The sequence below is a fragment of the Colobus angolensis genome, unplaced genomic scaffold (assembly GCF_000951035.1).
Source record: "Colobus angolensis palliatus isolate OR3802 unplaced genomic scaffold, Cang.pa_1.0 Scaffold2, whole genome shotgun sequence".
In the NCBI taxonomy this organism is placed as follows: domain Eukaryota; kingdom Metazoa; phylum Chordata; class Mammalia; order Primates; family Cercopithecidae; genus Colobus; species Colobus angolensis.
Window position 1 is genome coordinate 25,764,282 of NW_012115154.1, and position 21,013 is coordinate 25,785,294.

The window sequence follows — 21,013 nt, forward strand, 5'->3', positions numbered from 1 at the left end:
CCGAGCACCGGCACACTGGAGCACCAACACAGCCAAGCACCTGCACACCCGCACACCTGCACAGCCGAGCACCTGCACACCCAAACACCTGCACAGCTGAGCACCTGCACAGACAAGCATCTGCACACCCAAGCACCTGTGCAGCCAAGCACCTGCACACCTGAACACCTGCACACCCAAGCACCTGCACAGCTGAGCACCTGCACACCCGAACACCTGCACACCCGAGCACCTGCACACCCGAACACCTGCCCACCCGAGGACCTGCACACCCGAACACCTGCACACCCGAGGACCTGCACAGCTGAGCACCTGCACACCTGAGCGCCTGCACAGCCGAGCGCCTGCACAGCCAAGCGCCTGCACACCCGAACACCTGCACACCCGAGCCCCTGCACAGCCGAGCACCTACACACCTGAGCACCTGTACATCCGAGCGCCTGCACAGCCAAACACCTGCACAGCCGAGCACCTACACACCCGAGAACCTGCACAAGTGAGCACCTGCACACCCGAGCACCTGCACACCCGAGCACCTACACACCCAAGCACCTGCACACCTGAACACCTGCACACCCGAGCACCTGCACACCCGAACACCTGCCCACCCAAGCGCCTGCACACCCGAACGCCTGCACTGCCAAGTCCCTGCACACCCGAATGCCTGCACACCCAAACACCTGCATACCCGAGCACCTGTTGTGTATCAGGCACTTGGCTGGAGGTGCTGGAGGGGCAGACCCCGACCTCGGCTGGTGGCAGTGTCCTTGGGCACTGTGGGATTCCATAGCCACCCACGACACCCTCAGACTGCAGGGTTAGAGTCTGGGGTTACCCCTCCTGGAGCAGAAGCAGGTGCCACCATCCACCACCAGCCCTGGATCGAACCAAAGCCACCAACATGGACTGAGAATGAGCCGGAAGTGCCGGATCCCAAGTGCAGACAGCTGGCACCACACTTCAGAGAAGAACTGAGCCTCCCCCATTATACACGCTTCTTCAACATAGCGTCCCCATGCCTCGGCATCCCCCTTGAAGGCTCTAGCCATGCCAGCTCTGTGGGCCTGGGGTGGGGAGGGGAGTGACGTTGCGCTTTGCTGTTTATGATTCCAGCAGGAATGGAAGTGGTCAGCCCAGTGGTTCTCAGAGACCACCAAACACTGGGGTTAAAGCCTGCAGCCAGGCTCTGTGAGCCCAATCCATCCCGATGCGCCCGGCAGGGGCACAGCAGCTTGCGGTGGTGTCTCCTGATGGCTGTTCGGCAGCAGCAAGTGGACAAATTCAGTAATTCGGACAGTGATCCAACGAACAAGAAGTGCAGACTTCGGCTGTTATTTGACCTGAGTAAGTTTACTGATGGTAGATTTAAAAACCATATTGTTGTTTGTTACAGGTTCAACGCTGTCCTCCCCACAGCCTATATTGACGTCCTAACCCCTGGTACCTATGAATGTGGCCTTATTTGGAAACAGGATCTTTGCAGATGCAACTGAGCCAAGAGTGGGTCCCAATCCAATGTGACTGTGTCCTTAGAAGAAAAGGGAAACACCTCAAGAAGGCATAGACACAGAGAGTGGCCATGTGCAGACAGGCAGAGACGGAGCGCTGTGGCCACCCAAGCCACACCCCGGATGGCAGGCAGCCACGGGAAGTTGCAGGGGCCGTGTGGGATCTTCCCCCGCAGACTCTGTAGAGTGTGCCCCTGTTCACACCTGGATCTCAGACTTCCAGGCTCCAGAACTGCGAGGGGATGTGCTCCTATTGTTTCAAAACAACCAGTTTGCGGTACCTTGTGATGTCAGTCCTAGTAACAGATGCACCCGCTGCAACTTCACTCTCTCCTTCACCCATCAAATCACCCACAGGTGTGGAACAATGGCCACCCCACCTACACTTCCTATCAACACTGATGGAGAGGAGCACAGGGCCTCTTCACTCTAGGTCCTTTCTGAGTTATAAGTATTTAATCAGCAAACAAACAAAAAACAAATGACCCAACTAAAAATGGGCAAGGGACCTGAACAAACATTTCTCCAAAGAAGACAGACAAACGGCCCACAGGTACATGAAAAGGCGCTGAATGTCATCAGGGAAATGCAAATCACAACCACAGGCACTGGCACCTCGTGCCTGTCGGGATGGCTGCCACCGAGAAGAGGAGGATGGCAAGTGGTGCAGAGGATGTGGAGGAGAGAGAACCTTACACACTATACCGTAGCAATGTGAGTGGGGGCAGCCTTTACAGAAAACAGTATGGAGGGCCGGGCGCGGTGGCTCACACCTGTAATCCCAGCACTTTGGGAGGCCGAGGTGGGTGGATCACGGGGTCAGGAGTTTGAGACCAGCCTGACCAACATGGTGAAACACCATCTGTACTAAAAATACAAAAATTAGCCAGGTGTGGTGGCAGGCGCCTGTAATCCCAGCTACTCGGGAGGCTGAGGCAGGAGAATCATTTGAACCTGGGAGGCGGAGGTTGCAGTGAGCCGAGACTGCACCACTGCACTCCAGCCTGGGCAACAGAATGAGACTCTGTCTCAAAAAAATAAAAAAAAAAGGCCGGCTCAGTGGCTCACACCTGTAATTCCAGCACTTTGGGAGGCCAAGGAAGGCGGATCATGAGGTCAGGAGTTCGAGACCAGCCTGACCAACGTGGTGAAACCCTGTCCCTACTAAAAATACAAAAATTAGCTGGGCATGATGGTGTGCACCTATAATCCCAGCTACTCAGGAGGCTGAGGCAGGAGAATCTCTTGAACCTGGGAGGTGGAGGTTGCAGTGAGCCAAGATCATGCCATTCCACTCCAGCCTGGGCAACAAGAGCAAAACTCCATCTCAAAAAAACAAAAAACAAAAAGCAGTATGGAGAGCCTCAAACAATTACACAGAACCACCGTATGATCCAGTAATCCCACTTCTGGGTATAGACCCAAAGGAAATAAAATTAGTGTGTGGAAGGAACATCAGCACCCCTTTGTTTATTGCAGAACTATTCACAATAAAGATTTGGAACAACCCACATGTCCATCAATGGATAATGGATAAAGAAAATGTGGTATACACACAATGAAATATTATTCAGCCTTAAGAAAGAATGAACTCCTGTCATTTTTGACAACATGGATGAACCTGGAGGACACGACGTTAAATGAAATAAGCCGGACACAGAAGGATAGGCACCCCATGATCTCAATCACATGTGGCACCTAAAAAGGATGAACTCAGGGACGGCGTAGAAGGGTGGCTCCCAGGGCCTGGGGCTGGGGGCGGAATGGGGAGCGATTGATCCAAAGGTAGAAACTTTCAGCAGAGGATGGCTGAATTCTGGAGACCTGGCATTCAACATGGTGACTGTAGTTAATAAGAGTGTTGGGCACAGAGATTGGCCGGGAGAGTAGACTTCAGATTCTCTCATCACACACAAAGAAAAGGTAACTACGCGAGGAGACATGTATTCATTACCTTGACTGTGGTCATCATTCATGATGTCTGTGTGTGTCAGAACATCAGGCTGTACACCTTAAACACATACAATGAAAAATAACTCAACTGGGTGTGGGGACTCGCACCTCTAATCCCAGAACTTTGGGAGGCCGAGGCAGGCGAATCACTTGAGGTCAGGAATTCAAGACCAGCCTTAACAACATGGCAAAACCCTGTCTTTACTAAAAATAGAAAATTAGCCAGGCGTATTGGTGGGTGCCTGTAATCCCGGCTACTTGCGAAGCTGAGGCAGGAGAACTGCTTGTACCTGGGAGGTATAAGAGGTACAGAGGTTGCAGTGAGCTGAGATCATGCCACTGCATGCCAGCCTGGGTGACAGAAGGAGACTCTTGTTTCAAACACACACACACACACACACACACACACTCTTAAAAAAAAGCTCTTTTCAAGCTCCACTAAGATCTGATTTAAGGAAAGACGATCTATGTGAAATACTGAAACATTTGAGCTGGATGTGGTGGTGTGCACCTGTAGTCCCAGCTACTTGGGAGGCTGAGGAGGATAATTTGAGCCCAGGAGTTCAGGACCAGCCTGGGCAACATAGTGAGATCCTATCTCTGAAAAACAAAAGAAAAAACTGAAATAGTGAAACCCCAGGCCATTTTCTCTACAAAACATCCCTGGGCCCCTTCAGAAGGAAAGCTTCTCCTCCTTCTACTTAGATCTTTTGTGATGCGTCCCTTCCTGCCTGTATTAGTCCTGTCTTTGCCATTATGTCTTTCCTCTGCCAGACGATCATCTCTTTAAAGACTCCATCCTAGACCAGTTACCTTTTCTACCCTCCATGGCATCTAACAGATGCTTCATTGAAGACAATTCACATTTCTAAGAGGCCGTTTGGATATTTATGTAAAAAAAAAATAACTAAAAGAAAATGTTATCAAAGGCTTGCATGGCAGAAGTCCTCCAGGACTTGCTTAAATGTACAGACAAGTGTTCAGTTTTTAAAAAAAACAAGCATAGCCAGGCGCGGTGGCTCACACCTGTAATCCCAGCACTTTGGGAGGCCAAGGTGGGCAGATCACAGGTCAGGAGATTGAGACCATCCTGTCTAACACGGTGAAAACCTGTCTCTACTAAAAATACAAAAAATTAGCTGGGCGTGGTGGTGGGCACCTGTAGTCCCAGCTACTCGAGAGGCTGAGACAGGAGAATGGCATGAACCCAGGAGGCGGAGCTTGCAGTGAGCTGAGATCATGCCACTGAACTCCAGACTGTCTCAAAAACAAAACAAAACAAAACAAACAAACAAACAAACAAAACCAAGCATAGTAACTGCATCCTGCTGAAGCAGTTGCCATAAAGATGCATTTTCTCCAGAGCAGGTGCAGGGCCCGCGCAATTCTGCTGCACAGCTCATTTCCGCTCATTTCTGTTGTGAGTGTCCTCTTGTGGGCTGAACAGAGGTTTAGCCTTACAAAGACGACGCAGCTAAATTTAAAAGGATGAGGAGTCAGTTAATGGGAAGACACTTGCATTCCACTCCTTAGGAGCTCACCAACACCGGGAAGTTAAACGGTGCGGTCTGAAACAGATTAAAGAGGAAGAGATAGCGTGTGTGACATCTTTTGCAGGGGAAACCCTTCAACCCCGCTCTCACCCTGCCTAGAGGACAGTCCTAAGAAATGAAGCGTCAGCCTTCACGGCTCTGGTTCCGTGAGAGTCACAGCTCCAGGCCACGCCACGCACCTTTGGACACGGTAATATAACCCAACGCAGGATGACAACACCTTTGTGATGCCGTCCGTGGCCGACTCATTTTGCACCTACCTGGCTTTTTTTTTTTTTTTTAGTAAACAAATATGTCAGTGTGGGATTCATTTAGGGATGACATGGTGAGGCGACGTAGCCCACACACACGTCAGCAGTGCTGATGGAAAGGCTGATGAGGAGGTGGCAGGAGGAATCCCCCTGTGCCACCGTCAGATTGACGCCTATGCCGCCTCACAGCCCCATCCCAGGGCAGAGGAGCAGGTGCAGCAACCTCTGGGACTTTTCCACCAGCAGTATTTCTGCCCAGGAGGAACAGCAAGCCTCAGAACGAGAAGGACTTGCCACTCCACTGAAGTCGGGTCTGCGTCCTCTGGGAAAGACTCACAGCCTGCTTGTGTGCGAGCAGACCCCGTGTGGCTTGGTGTGGCCACCCTGCCGCATAGGGGTTCCACAGTGGGAACGCACAGTCACACACTGGACTTCCTCTCCACCAGCCTTTGTGTGACCAGCGTGGGTGCCTTTGTGATCAGGCATTGGACCCGCACAGGAAGTCACCTGGCCCAGGCGTCACTGAGACTCCCTGTGGCCTCTGCCTGTGCTCGCGTTCCCGGTTAAACGTGCGCCTGGTCTCCTTGCGGGCAGCTGCCGCACTGGGCGGCCTTTCCTTTTCAAGATCAGGACCTGACATAAATGCATCAGATCCAGTTGTGAAGCAAGAGAGGAAGAGGAAGAGGAAGAGGAAGTGCATTTCCACTGTGGGAACCCCTACGCGGCAGGGTGGCCACACCAAGCCACACGGGGTCTGCTCGCACACAAGCAGGCTGTGAGTCTTTCCCAGAGGACGCAGACCTGACTTCGGTGGAGTGGCAAGTCCTTCTCATTCTGAGGCTTGCTCTTCCTCCTGGGCAGAAATACTGCTGGTGGAAAAGTCCCAGGTGGAGGAGGAGTCCCAGGTAGAGGAGGAGTGGGGAGGGGAGGAGCTGGGTGGAGGCTGGGAAGCAATCACACACAGGAGCAGCAGAGCCTGCTGTTCTCCGCTGGGAGCCGTAAGAATCAGTTGGAAAGGAAACTTGGACCTGTCCTTTCTATTGGAGTCCCATTTTAAATTCTGCACGTGTGTGGCGAGAGACCAACTGACCATCTTTGCACTGTCTCGAGCAGAACCACAGACAAGCTTCAAGGTCACAGGTTTCAAACCCAAAATTTAGATAAAGTAACGTGAGAAACAGTTTCTTTCACCTTTAAAGGTTTGTGAATTTATGAATGAAAAAAGTCCAGCAAGACCAAACCTTTGAAATATAACAATGTCCTGGAAAGTCTCGGGTATGTGGTTAAAGTACTTATCAATTGAGGACATGAAAAATCAAGTTTTTCCTAAGAAATTAACTAAGAACACAACTCTCGTGCTTCCCTTTAATCAAGTAACATGCCTTAAAATCAACCCAACTGTGAGGTAGCAGGCTCCGAAGTCACTTCCCTCTGCTAACCTCCTGAGCCTCTTCACTCCAGAGTCAGTGAGATCTGCAGACGGTTCCCTCTCACGTCAGCCACTGTCCGGGGGTGGAACAGGGTGATGACCAAGCTGAGTCTTCACCCACACTAGGGAGCCGCAAGGACTGGGGGACATTCTTATGCTCTTGGAGCCAGACCACTTAGGGTAACCACAGACCCAGAGCAGACACTGTGGCCCCGGGCTGGACACATCTGACAAGAAAGGAGGCTGCTGGACGCTGGGTCTGTCCTGGAGACTCAGGGCCCCACTGCTGGATGCTGGGCCTGTCCTGGACATTCAGGGCCCCAGCTGCTGGACACCGGGCCTGTCCTGGAGACTCAGTGCACCTGCTGCTGGACGTTGAGTCTGTCCTGGAGACTCAGTGCACCTGCTGCTGGACCTGTCCTGGACATTCAGGGCCCCAGCTGCTGGACACCGGGCCTGTCCTGGAGACTCAGTGCACCTGCTGCTGGACGTTGAGTCTGTCCTGGAGACTCAGTGCACCTGCTGCTGGACGCCACGTCTGTCCTGGAGACTCAGTGCACCTGCTGCTGGACACCGGGCCTGTCCTGGAGACTCAGTGCACCTGCTGCTGGACACCGGGTCTGTCCTGGAGACTCAGGGCCCCCACTGCTGGACACCGGGCCTGTCCTGGACATTCAGGGCCCCAGCTGCTGGACACCGGGCCTGTCCTGGAGACTCAGTGCACCTGCTGCTGGACGTTGAGTCTGTCCTGGAGACTCAGTGAACATGCTGCTGGACGCCACGTCTGCCCTGGAGACTCAGTGCACCTGCTGCTGGACACCGGGCCTGTCCTGGAGACTCAGTGCACCTGCTGCTGGACACCGGGCCTGTCCTGGAGACTCAGTGCACCTGCTGCTGGACGTTGAGTCTGTCCTGGAGACTCAGGGCCCTGCCTCCCACATGCCCAGGGAACATTACAACGGTTGTGAGTAGCTGGGGGCCGTGAACCAGCTCGGGCTGAGCAGATGCCATCTTTGGAGGGTTTAAACATTTTTAAAAGTTAGGTGGTGTGGGGCCATCCCCTCTACTGAGGCCAGGCCAGGGTCATCTCTGGATGCTCTGAGGTTTGCTTGCTGGTGGTACTGATGGTGATGCCAGAAGTGGTCATCCTGGGCTGATCAAGGAAGCTGCCCAGAGACAGTGCATGGTGTGGAATCCAGGTCTGCCATCTTCCCACTCACCCCTGCCTGGACCAGTGCAGTGGCTGACACAGCAGACAGGCAGATACACAGACAGACAGGCAGACAAGACAGGCAGGCAGACAGACAAGACAGTCAGGCAGCCAGGCAGGCAGACAGACAAGATAGGCAGGCAGACAGACAGGCAGCCAGAGACAAGACAGGCAGACAGACAGGCAGACAGTGACAAGACAGGGAGGCAGGCAGACAGGCGGACAGAGAGGCAGACAATCCACTGGTACTGGGTGGTGGGTGGCCCTGCATGGTGACAGTCAGCTCTGAACTGTCATTCTCCTGCACCTCGGCCTCGTCGCCAGTGACTGGCAGGCAGTTGGAAGGAAACACCTTTAAATTCTTTGGGTCTTCCGCAGTTCCAAGTTCAGGTTTTTTTCTTAATCATAGTAAGAACTATGATCTACAGATGCCAAATAATAAAAAGCTGTATTTACATCAAGCCTATCAATTTGGAAATGAGAAAACGTATCCCCCCAGCTGAGGCTTCATCACAGAATACTTTTAGAAAGCGGAAACTAGAAATTGATAGTGCACCTTTTTCTTGGTAAAGTGTTGATGCAATAAGAGTCAGCACGCATCCGATGCCAGCGGGACACCTGCTGACTTCAGCGAGCGCTTTGTGCTCTCCCTGGGGGTCGGGGGAGCTGCTTTGTGTCTGATTCCATCCTGAAAGGCTGCCTGCTTGTCAGACAGGAGAGGCAAGGCTAGACTCTGGAGTCGTCCTCTTGGCTGAGCCTCCCATATGGGGAGTCAGTTCCTGCGGTGGCTGTCCCCGTGCCTGGGCTCCAGGGCCCTGGTTTTCCATGTCACATCTGCAGACATCCACTCCGCACCTGATCGTGACAGACCACGCTGCCTACATTTCTGGTTTAGAAACAGCTGTTGTGTATCTCCTGGGCACAGCCAGTGTTTGGTGGTGACACACAGAAGCTCCCTCTGGAAGAAGAGCACATCATTCTGCAGCTCTTTCTAAAGATAGGAAAGGGGGATGGCGGGTGGCCAACTCCCTTCGGTCGACACGAGCCGCGTAGCACAGGGTGTGGTGGAAGGCGGCACAGCAGGGGCAGGCGGTAGGGAGGTGGTCCGCGATGGACTGTCGATGCCCGCGCCCCTCCCCTGCCTCCCCAGCAGTCCTTATCCTCCAGCTACAGTCCCGCCTACAGGGGCTTCTCTGTGACAGCTGCCCTGTGCACCAGGACATGACTGGGCCAGGGACGTGCTGCGGGGCCACGTTCCCGGGAAGGTGCAGACCTTGCTTCCCCATGGGGAAGTCTTGGCACCTGGAAAAAGTGTCACTTTATTGCCCGTCTCTGAGGAGTTTGACTTTCACATATTCTGTGCCTTGAGTCTAAGCACACGTGTATTTTGGTAAACAACGCCTATTCCGGACATGCCGAGGTCACCGCAGCCGGATCTCTCTTTTCTGTTTATAGAGATGTGTTCATGAATCACTGTGCCTTCTTCATCTGTAAGGAGCGTGTGTGGTGAAGAGACATCCTGGCACTACACACGTCTGGGTCTAGAATGGGCTCTGCCTCCCACTAGCCGTGTGGACCTGGGTGGGTCCTTATGGCTCTCTGGGCCACAGCTTCATCCAGGGTAGAATTGGGCTTGCTCTATATATCTCTATTTTAATTGTAGTAAAACATATTTAACATATAATTTACCATTTGTAAGTGCACAGTGCAGGGCAGTAAGGGCCTTCTCCCCACTCTGCAACCGTCACCGTCACCACACTCTTCAGGCCATTCTCATCTTCCCAAACGGGAACCCTGTCCCCATCAAGCCCCTCCCCACTGTCCCCTCCCCAAGCCCTGGCCACTGCCCTCTACTGCCTGCCTCTATGAATCTGACGCCTCCAGGGACCCCATGAGGTAGAATGATGGGAGGCTCATGAAGGCTTCGTCGCAGGGCCAGTGGCTCAGCCAGATGAGATCCCACACGGGAAGTGCCTGCCCAGGGTCTGGCATCGAAGACCTCAATAGATGGGACTTCCGTTCTTCCCCCAGCCCCTCTCCTTATGCCACCTGGACTCGGATATCCCCTCCAATGGGTGTGTGTCTTTCACTCAAGGTGGCCCCATTTGGCAGGTGGGAGGCATCTTTGCAGATTAAAATACACTTTCTGGAGAAAGGCCATCTGATAGGTACCCAGAGCCGCAGGGATCCAGGAGTAGACCACGGACCCCTGCCTTCTCTCGCCTTCCTTCCTGACATTCAGCCTCCCCAAGCAGAGTGTTTACAGCAACCAGCGCTCAACACCTGGGGGTGTCAACAGATGGGTACAAGGTGTTAAGACTCCTTATTTAGAAGCATTGAACAAAACAGGAAAACCTCACAAAGCCAAACTCGTGTTCCTAATTTAAAATTTATTAGAATATTATTAACCCTCCTTGAGATCTAGAGTCTTAGGATTTTAAAAAGAAAGTTTTATGCACCACGAAGTCCAGACGCCAGCTGAGGCCAAGTTCCCGTGTGACGTCTGGGCGGACAGCGGCAGCGTGCGTGGAAGAGGGAGCTTGTGGGTGGTGCTCTATGCCGAGGATGGCTTTTCCTGCCTCCTCCTGCAGTGATGTTCAAAACTCTCACCACCCTGGCTGTTTCCACCAAACTCTCTGGCTTCTTTTTCTTTTGTGTTTTGAATGTCAGCACCCTTTTTGAATTTATGATCCCAGAATGAACATCATATTCCAGATATGATCCCAGAATGACCAGCATAGAGGACAGTGGAAATGTTTCCTTCTAAGATCTTGATATGACTTCAAATAATGTAGCACAAGATTGTCCCATACTTAAGTTTCCTTTCCATTCTTCCTTTAAAATCGTTCCACACCTAAAAAAAAAAGTGTTTATATGACAAAATGACACCCTCAACCCCAAATGGGTCTTCTTTCCTTGAGGTATGTTTTATTTCTAGGCCAGTTTACTACTTACTAGTAACACTGATTTCTGAACTGTCGCTCAGACTTCCACAGACCCCTCTGAGATGGAGTAAGGACCAGGAATTAAGCTGAATGATTTGAAGGGCATTCACAGACAAGGAATTAATTTGGGGTACATCTTCCTTTAGGTAACGAATTTATTTTTAGGAATTTCTTGATGTAAGTCAAATTTTGGAAATCAAATTCTTGAAATGCATCCAGTGTCCATATAGAGCTGATTCACCGCAGGAAAGTGCCGTGTGTGCAGTAAGTGGTGACCCTCTGTGGATTTTCGTGCATGTTCTGGGCTTTGCTCACAGCCGCAGCATGGACAGAGGTGCTGTGGGCCCCACGGGAAGGGGAGTTGACGGGGCCTCACGGTGCCATGCTGGGGGAGAGGCTGGTGTGCACGGAGTGACCTTGCCCCATGCTCACTGAGGGGACTTCCCCTGAACCCCTCTTCCAGGCTCCTCCTTTCTGGACCCATGGGCCCCTGTACAGCATTTCTTGTTGAGGACCTTGGGGCCCTCCTGGCTCCTCTGCCTCCCAGCCTCCCAGTGACCTCCGAACAGACTCTTGACCCATCACCATGTCATGTGGGTGCCAATTAGCTGTTTGGAAAAGGCATTTTTTCTTCTTAGCCATTGTACTGGGTAGAATCATGTACCCCCAAATCCATGTCCACCTGCAACCAGTGAAAGTGGTCTTATTTGGAAATAGGGTCTTTGCAGATGTGGTCGAGTTAAGGTGAGATCACACAGGCTAGGACGAGCTCTCAGTCCAATGACATCCTTAGAAGAGGAGGGAAATTTGGACCCCGACATAGATCCACAGTGGGGAAAGGCTGTGTGACAGGGAGGCGGAGATGAGGGGGACACTTCTAACCCCCCAAGGAGTGCACGGGCCTGGGGCAGACACAGCCGTCTTTCCCATCACGGCTTTTCTCACGCTTATGCTTTCTTCCTGGAATTCGCTGATTACCGACAGAGAAGAAACACCTGTGGACCCACCCCAAGGAGGAGCTTCAGATCAGCATCAACAGCCAGAGATAAAAAGAAGGTGCTTTGGGATGATCCATAACCTTTGGTCTGTGTCCCGATCCTTGGTCAGCATCTGGGAATGGTCCAGACGGGGGATGCAGGAGGAGACGATGCTGACTCCAACTCAGCCTGTTGACTTCGTCACCATCAACTTCATGTTTCAAATCCAGCTTTGTCCTTAAAAGTGCACGTTACTGTAGGTTTGGAAAAGTTCTGCCTTCCGTGGGCAGTTGTCAAGACAGGTGTTGCTTCCTCTGCCTGCATTCTGCTAAGCCAGACAGGGCAAAGAGAACCCTAACTTTGAATTTTTAAGAATGTCAATCTTGGGGCTCACTGGTAATTATTCAATGGAGAGCAATGCCTGAGAGATGCTGACATTCTAAAATACACGGTTTAGAGGCCCTCAAGCAAACGTGACTGTGCTAGGAAGCAACTCTCCTCCATCCTGCTCTGTGTGGATTTAGGGCATTGACGGCGGGCAGCTCCTGCGTTCTGCACAGAGGGATCCCCAGGATGAGGCGGGATGTGGAAGCAATGACGTCGTGGTCAGGGAAGTCTGCAGGAAGCAAAATGAAGCAAGTTTCTTTAGTTCAGGATTTCTCGGAGGCTCTGCTGGGCTGGCGCGCTTGAGAACATCCTGGGAGGGCTGAGACTACTGGCTATGAGCTCTTGTCTTAGAAGAGCTGTGACCAGGTTGAGGGACGCTGGGGTTTCCTGGAACCACCTGATACCTGCTGATTGAGATGTCTCTCGAAATTGTCTTGCATTTCACCTTGCTTTAAAATTTGTCTCTACTTATTTCATTTAGAGATGCATTATTTCAATTTCAAGAATGTATGCTCTTTGATAATCACTCTAAAACAGTTCATAAGATGTAAACACTGATCAAATGAATTGCCTCTAACAATTGCAACTATCCATAATAAACAGTAAGAAATATGGTTCACGCCTTATATTCACTAGCCATGTGAATCTGGACACGCTATGAGCCTCTTAGTCTCACGGACCACAAAGACTACAGGTCAGCACGTGAGAGCTTCACACAGGACCCGGCACCTGCTGAACGGAGGGCGGAATGTGGGCACCATCATGGTCGTTGAGTGTGGACGCCAAGAGCCTTCACACAGGACGGAGGGTGGATGTGGCACCTGCTGAACGGAGGGTGGATGTGGGCATCATCGTGGTTGTTGAGTGTGGACGCCGAGAGCCTTCACACAGGACGGAGGGTGGATGTGAGCATCACTGTGGTCGTTGAGTGTGGACGCTGAGAGCCTTCACACAGGACGGAGGGTGGATGTGGGCATCATCGTGGTCGTTGAGTGTGGACGCCGAGAGCCTTCACACAGGATGGAGGGTGGATGTGAGCATCACCGTGACTGTTAAGCATGGACACCCTCCAGACCCTGTGGCTTTGCTGGACAGAGAAGTCTTGCACAGGTGAGGAGATGAAGTTGATGTTGGGCTGTGGGGGCCCAAGGGCTCATAAAAACGAAAGAACACATATTCGGGGGCACCCCACGCCACACATAAATAAGCACGTTTTGAGTAATGGGTTGAGGTGGATGAAAACTCGGGTGGTATTAGGACTCCGTGGGCATTCCCTGCCTGCCCTCCAATTCCAAACACTCTGTCCTTTTCCCTGAGAAGCCGGGATGAGCATGTGCAGCAGGGGGCATCCCTGTACGGGCCCTGGGGCTCCATTCTAAGGGTAGAGCTGGGACAGATGGGTCCATGTTTCAGGAAGGCAGGTGTGTGCCATGCAAAGAAGACCTTCCTACCATGAAACTCCTGAGGTGATGGGTCCCAGGGTGCCATCTTCCCTGGGACAGGCATGTTCTCACCGGGTTGGGCGATTCCCCAGTGGTGACAAGGAGGGAACTCAAGTGCCCCAGGGTGCTGGGACCAAGAGCCCCCAGAACCATCCAAGTGTCACAGGTTCGCCATGCCATGCCGGGATTACAAGCTTCAACAATGTCACACAGAGATAGTTTAGTTTTGTTTATTTATTTATTTATTTTCAATAGCATGAAGCCACAGGCAGACACACAGAGCAGGTCATACCGACGTGTTTTAGATCCTGGTGTCATCCGAGCTGCCCTGGGTAAGTGATGCCATCTCTCCAATACCCACGTGCCTTGCCCATAAAATGGGATGATGGCACCTGAGGATTCAAATGCTCACCATGCAAGGGTGCTCGGAAGCCCTCAGAAACCCTGGTCTGTTCCTGACTTTTCTGGAAAGCCCTCAGAGACTGTTCTCAAGGGCGGAGAGAGGAGGCTGTCCTTCCTGTAATCGGAGTCATGCGAGGCTGACGGGAAAGCCGGGAGAGGGAAGTACAGGGAATAGGAAGAGCCTGGAGCAGAAATGAATTTACCGACTCCGGTGCATGGCGACATTAGGAAACGTCTCACCCCAGTGCTGCATGGGCGCCCGCGGATCGCCAGGAGGCCCAGGCTGTGGATCGCCAGGAGGCTGCGGCCTGGTCCCGGCATCACTGCTGTGACAGGCACCTCCCTGCCTGGATTCTGCCACGTGGGATTCTGCATTGCTTCCCACCTTTGTCCCCAGCTCGAATCTCCTTAGGAGATCCTCTCTGCCAGGCTCGGGGGCGGCTGGTATGCCCGACATGTGACCAGTGCCTGTACTCCTGTGGCAACTCACGGCCACGTTCCAGGTTCCAGAACCCATTCCTATTCAGCTTTGTCATGTGGCTGGTGAGGGGGGACCCGGGGACAGCTGGAGAAGGAAGATCCCCTGCCCTCTGCGTGTTGCTCTATTTGCTGACGTTTGACGTTCACATCAGCCCTCGTGTCTGTGCCTCCGTCTGTGTGACCTGGGCTTGCGCCGAGTAGAGAAGCACCGCCTGGCCTTTAGATGCCCTGCGGGACTCCAGGTGAGGAGGATAAACCGCACGGGGGCCCTGCTGTGACCATCATCATAACAACACCATGGAAAACAGGCTCATTTTTCAATAACATGGAACGATGTAAACACTTCCTAACTGTATCCTCGCTGTTTTATAAAATGCAAATGTAAAGTGGCTTAAAAGTAATGATCTTGAAAACATTACATCTCTCAAAGGGAATTTTTTCATACTCAAGTTTTGGAAAACAGAAGATTGATAATAAAAAATACGAAAGGACTGAAATTCTGATATAAGTAACATTTGATGAGTGTCTGTAAGAAGTTTGATTGGCTTAATCAGATTCAAGACACGGTTTGTGACCCAGTTATTGAGATCTTCCTTCCAGAGAGATTTTAATTTTAAAAAGTTCACCTGCCAAAAGTCGGCCACGGTGGTGGGCAGCGGTCCCTGGGTGGCGATGTACGCGGGGTTCCTCGGGTCGTGATCCATCTGCGGAGACAAGACCACATGACAGCGGTTAGCCAGGAGGTTAGGAAGCCCAGCGGTTAGGAAACCCAGAGGTTAGGAAGCCCAGAAGCAGAGCCCGGGTTCAGGAGGAGGGAAGGGTGGTGTCTCCTGAGCTGAGCAACACACAACTTGCCCTTTGCTGATTCAAACGAGCACCTGGCACAGATGGGGACCCAGCCGTCCCGAGCTGAGCCACCGCGTCTGAAGACCCAGCCGTTCCGAGCTGAGCCACCGCGTCTGAAGACCCAGCCGTCCTGAACTGAGCCACCGCGTCTGAAGACCCAGCCGTCCTGAACTGAGCCACCGCGTCTGAAGACCCAGCCATCTCGAGCTGAGCCACCATGTCTGAAATGCTTTCCTTATACCTGAGGTTGCGGTTCTAAGAGCGGCATCAACAGAAATGAAGACCAGTAGCCCAAGGAGTGCAGACAGCTGTCATTAGCCCACTCAGCCGGTATGGCCCCATGACATGGATGAGTTTTCCAGCCTGCAAGCGACCCCAGAGCTTCCTGGCCACGGAGCCCACCCAGGCTGCCCTGTGTTCAGGAGAACGAGCCTCTTGCTAGAGACACAGGGCTGGCTGGGCTGAGGCTGAGCTCCAGGCTCTCAATGGAGAGTGTGAACGTGGTTCCTCCAGGCCCCAAGGACAAACTTGCCAGCGTCCTGGGAGAACGAACCAGCGCTACCTCCTGCTTCCCTGCTGGAGTTAACTTGTCGTGTGTGGGGGCTTGTTTTTGTGTATCCTGGAAAGGGGGCATGGGCAGAGCTGGTCGGCCTGGGCTTGGGCCTGGGTCTGCAGCAGAGCCGGGGTGGAAGGGGCCATGGGCAGAGCTAGTCGACCTGGGCTTGGGCCTGTGTCTGTGGCAGAGCTGGGGCAGAAGGGGGCATGGGCAGAGCCAGAGTGGAAGGGGGCATGGGTAGAGCCGGTTGGCCTGGGCCTGGGTCTGTGGCAGAGCTGGGGCAGAAGGGGCCACGGGCAGACCCGGAGTGGAAGCGGGCACGGGCGGAGTTGGTTGGCCTGGGCCTGGGCCTGGGCCTGGGTCTGTGGCAGAGCCGGGGCAGAAGGGGGCATGGGCAGAGCCAGCTGGCCTGGGCCTGGGTCTGCGGCAGAGCCAGGGTGGAAGGGGGCACGGGCAGAGCCGCGGAGGAAGGGCCTTGCTGGGAGTGGCTTTCTGTTCTGTTTCCTCACCAGGCAGGGACCAGAAACAAAGAGCGCAGGTGTGGGCTCTCCGGCTCCCCAATTTGTCCAAACGCATCCTGCTAGCTCCAATGGGAGAAGGCTGGCTTAGAAGACCATAATTATTACATTTATTTCGAAGATTAAGCACAGAAAAAAAGAAAAAAGAACATGAGGACAAAGCCTCGAGAGGCAAGCAGGATTTGAGCACGTTGCTGAGGGGAGTCAGACGGAGGCGGCTCTGTCTCCCAGAGGGCAAGTTCAGGCCACCCTGCAAAGGACATGAAGACACCAGGTCATCTCCATCATCCCCAGGACGCACCAGCTCTTCCCCACACCTCCCAGAAGCATCTGCAGAGACTGACTCCCGGAGAGCTGGATGCTGCGCTGGGGGAACCTCACCTTGGGGAGGCAGCTGCTTGTGCAGCTGAAGCACACTCCTTCCTTCTATTGTGTCTAGGACTAAAATGTACTCTTTTGCTATCAGGGTTTGATTCGAGATTTACGATGCTCCAGATTTCAAGGTAATCATTAAGAACACATTTCTCATTGTTCAATTCCCACCTATGAGTGACTAGAACTTAAAGTATAACAAACAATAAAAAACAAAAAAAACAAAAAAAATTATTTTTTACATCACAAAAAAATCCCCCAAAAACCAAAAAGAATAAATTTCTTAACACAGTGAAAAACGAGCAAGTTTTAACCCTATGTAATTTTAAGCCAATGCATGAGGACATCAGTGGTGGCCCCAGTGTCACCTTGAGCGCTGCTGCTTTTGGGAAGCTGACGTGGGGCACGTTTTCTTTAACAGTGAGCCAGTGAGTCCCCGTGCAGCCGTCACCAGCCCCAGAGATGACGGCTGTCAGCACAAAAGAAGGCACCAAATGCACCTTATAATTATGTTCACCATAAAAGAGGGGCGAGCATAAAGGAACAGATGTAAGTTATTCTCACAGAACAACACGGTGACGCTAGCCGGGGGCTGGGGGGAGGCAGGGAGAAAAGCTTTTTGTGCATCTGATTTAGTGATTCATAATTAAAACCGGACCTCGTTTTGAAATTCGCCACAACACACACAATACAGGTAAAATTATGTTACTGCCACTGAAAGCCCCAATTAGAATGTTTCAGTAGAAAAATGCTTAGCAGAAATAAGGAGTTTTGATTTTTTGAAATATGCATTTGTTGGGGGTGACAGCTATTTACAGAGACCCCGTCTTTTCCCTGCAAATAGTAATGCATAAAAAGGAAAACCCCACCTCCTTCTTAAATGTGCTTTATTTTTTTCCCAGAGCAATTTCTACAACAACATATTTTAAAATTGTAAGCATGTTCAAACTAGCACATTTAGTTGCTTTCAAAATGAGAAAAAGGTGATTGAAAGTAAAATTCTGGACAGGGTTGCAGGAGGGTCGATAAGGTGACTGTTGAGTTAGGTCTGAATTGTTAAGGTGTCCTAAAGTCCACACACCCATCACCTGTTCCAATGCCCAAGACAGGAGCAAATACAGTCAGGGTGCTGCAAGGGGGATGGCTGAACACGAAGTACGGGCTGCGCAGACTGAGTGGGGACTGGCCTCACCTCCCTCCTGCCCACCTGCCGTCCTGTGGGGGCCACTGGGAAGGTGGGAACAGCATGATGATCTGAGTGGTGACATGTGTTATCGGTTCCACAATAATTCAGGAGACAATTACAATCATTTAATTCCTGGCACATTCTGTTGAACAGAAAGTGATTCTGGGCGGAAGGATTTTGTGCAAGTGGCCACTGTGAAGGCCACAGGCGGCCTCCTTGTGGTTTCACACAGCCTTCGAGGAAAAGTCAAGCAAATACTTAACTGGCCACGCAGAGATTTTATTACATTTAAGGTTTTCAGGCAGGATAAGTGACTGTGGAGGAAATCAAGTGAGTTCCTACTAGCACTGCTTTTTCCAGTGAGGGCATTTGCCTGACGACCCGACGTGGCAGGTGTGTGTCCCTCCGTCTTTCTCGCTCAGTGATTACACAGCACCCACTCTGGCTTCCTCCGATCTTCGTTCTTAATCTCCGCCTCCTATTCGTTGCTCTGTTTCATTGCAATATACTTTTCATTTGTATGACTGTTATGTTCCCGACACAAACTGCCTGACTGTGGGAAAAGGCCTGTCCGTGTCTCCAGGCCTCAGTCTCCATATCTGTACAGTGGGTATGCTCAGGGAGTGAGGAGCTTGGATGTCCATGTCTCCAGGCCTCAGTCTCCATATCTGTACGGCGGGTGTGCTCAGGGAGTGAGGAGCTTGGACGTCACAGTCTCCAGGCCTCAGTCCCGATATCTGTACGGCGGGTGTGCTCAGGGAGCGAGGAGCTTGGATGATAGCAGTTTCTAAGTGTCCTTTAGCTCTGGATTCCAGCACACATGCATGCGCAGACTCATCTGTGTCTATGTGTGTGTCCTAGTGTAGGTGGTCATCCTGAAACTTTTTCAGTGAACACCAAGTTGTCGGGTGGTCTGCGGCCCGCGAACATGTGTCCATGCTGTCCTCAGTGAACCACAGAAGAAGGAAGGACACTGCTTCCTCAAGCACAGAGCTGCCGTGCCCTCCAGTGGTGTGCAGGGTCGAGCGTCTGAATGGTGAGGTGCGGTCATTTCTGAGCGCTTTCTCCCCAGATGGGGGCTTCCGCGGCAACACATCCCACCCGGAGAGGCTGGTACCACAGAGAATCCAGTGTGACTCATTCCAAGTGACTTCATGAAAATCAATGGCCAGAAGCCAAGTACAATTAAGAGTATAATTCGGTTTTTACTTTCTGTTTTTGAGATGGAGCCTCACCCTGTCATCCAGGCTGCAGTGCAGTGGTGCTATCTTGGCTCACTGTAACCTCTGCCTCCTGGGTTCAAGCGATTCTCCTGCCTCAGCCTCCACAGTGGCTGGGATTACAGGCATGCGCCACCACACCCAGCTAATTTTTGTATTTTTAGTAGAGATGGGGTTTCACCATGTTGGCCAGACTGGTCTCGAACTCCTGACCTCAGGCAATCCACCTGCTTTCGCCTCCCAGAGTGCTGAGATTATAGGTGTGAGCCACTGCGCCCGGCCTACTTTTTAAAAATAAAAATAAAGCCCATTTGTCTGTGTTGACTCTATTATCCCTTAGTCAATTGATTCTTAGGAAGATGTCATATGAACTAGGAGGCTAGTGCAGTGTGTTCCTCTGTCTCTCTGAATGCACAGTGTAAAGACGGCCTAGTGATGCGCCTTATGCTATCGGAGGATAATTACTAAACAAGGATCTTTACAAACTCTAATCTGCATGAAAACCTTAGCCACATTTTCCCCAATATTCCACACAAAGTTCATTTTAGAAATGAAGCACTCGGCATGTCAGGACCACTGGACTGTGTTCTGTAGTCCTCAACGGCCTCGATGGTGGCAGAGGAACCCACTGCGGGGCAGGGGAAGGGAACGCCAGTTTCTGCTCCCAGACCAACCCCAGCCTCAGGCAGCCATGACCTAAACATCTTAAGAGGATCTGGCTGGCTTTGGGGAAGGACACGGCGGGGGGTGTCACGTCTTTAGTCTTAAATCTTGCGCAAAGGATAAGTACATGCCTCATCTGCAGGTATTTCTACCTGCCCACCTCTCCACCTGCCTTTCCTAACATTTAAAGCAAATTTCATGAAATGCTTTCTTGAAAATAAACAAACATCTGACTTGTCAAGTCCCTTTTCCAAATACTAAGTCTTAACATGGGAATTTATTGTGAAATTGTAGCTTCAGTAATCAATGGGAGATTGACTTGTTTTTTTGATACAGGGTCTCTTGTTCTTTAGCCCAGGCTGGAGTGCGGTGGCACGATCTCAGCTCACTGCAACCTCTCCCTCCTGGTTTCAAATGATTCTCCTGCCTCAGCCTCCAGAGTAGCTGGGATTGCAGGTGTGAGCCACCACGCCTGGTTAGGTTTTGTGTTTTTAGTAGAGATGGGGTTTCAACACATTGGCCAGGCTGGTCTTAAACTCCTGAACTCAAGTGATTCGCCCGCCTCAGCCTCCCAAAGTGCTGGGATTATGGGCATGAGCCACTGCACCCGGTCAGGAGATGGACTTTTGAACTTGAAATATTTTTATATTGTATTCTTAGGAGTTGAGATTTACTTAAGTAATATGCTGAATATAAACCATTATTATACACAGAAGTTTGATTGTAAATAACTGAAGTGGTTCCCATATTTGGCCAATTTCTTATGCTAGTCAGAACATCCAACCTCTCTTCCTTTTCTGAAAAGCCACTCTGTCCTTACATAGGTAAATGCATTCTGAATTAAAACTTTAAACAATGTTTTTTTTTTTCTCCCTTAGTGAAATGAAAAATTAAGCTGATTTTTAAGTGTCATTGGGAGTTTCAGGGTTGTCCTGGCAATAAAGCTTGTGTGCTGTCTTTGAGTGGGCTGTTACATGAACACCATTTCTCAACTTGGTGTCCTCAGTAATAACCAGGCTGCTTTAAATGTAGCTCATGGGTTTCTCTCTCAGACAACCTGTGAGGGAAAACAGAATTCCCATTGACTTTCATGACCTCTGATTTAAAAGCAAAGA

At 51.5% G+C, this 21,013-nt stretch overlaps 1 protein-coding gene across 1 annotated transcript in view; it reads right to left on the minus strand.

Annotated features, from left to right (window-relative positions):
• PTPRN2 (protein tyrosine phosphatase, receptor type, N polypeptide 2) overlaps nt 1-21,013 on the minus strand; it is a 789,125-nt gene that overhangs the window by 41,541 nt on the left and 726,571 nt on the right. Inside the window, exon 16 of the mRNA XM_011941545.1 lies at nt 15,164-15,241. Coding sequence (XP_011796935.1) covers nt 15,164-15,241 — 78 coding nt within the window. The remainder of the gene's footprint in view (nt 1-15,163; nt 15,242-21,013) is intronic.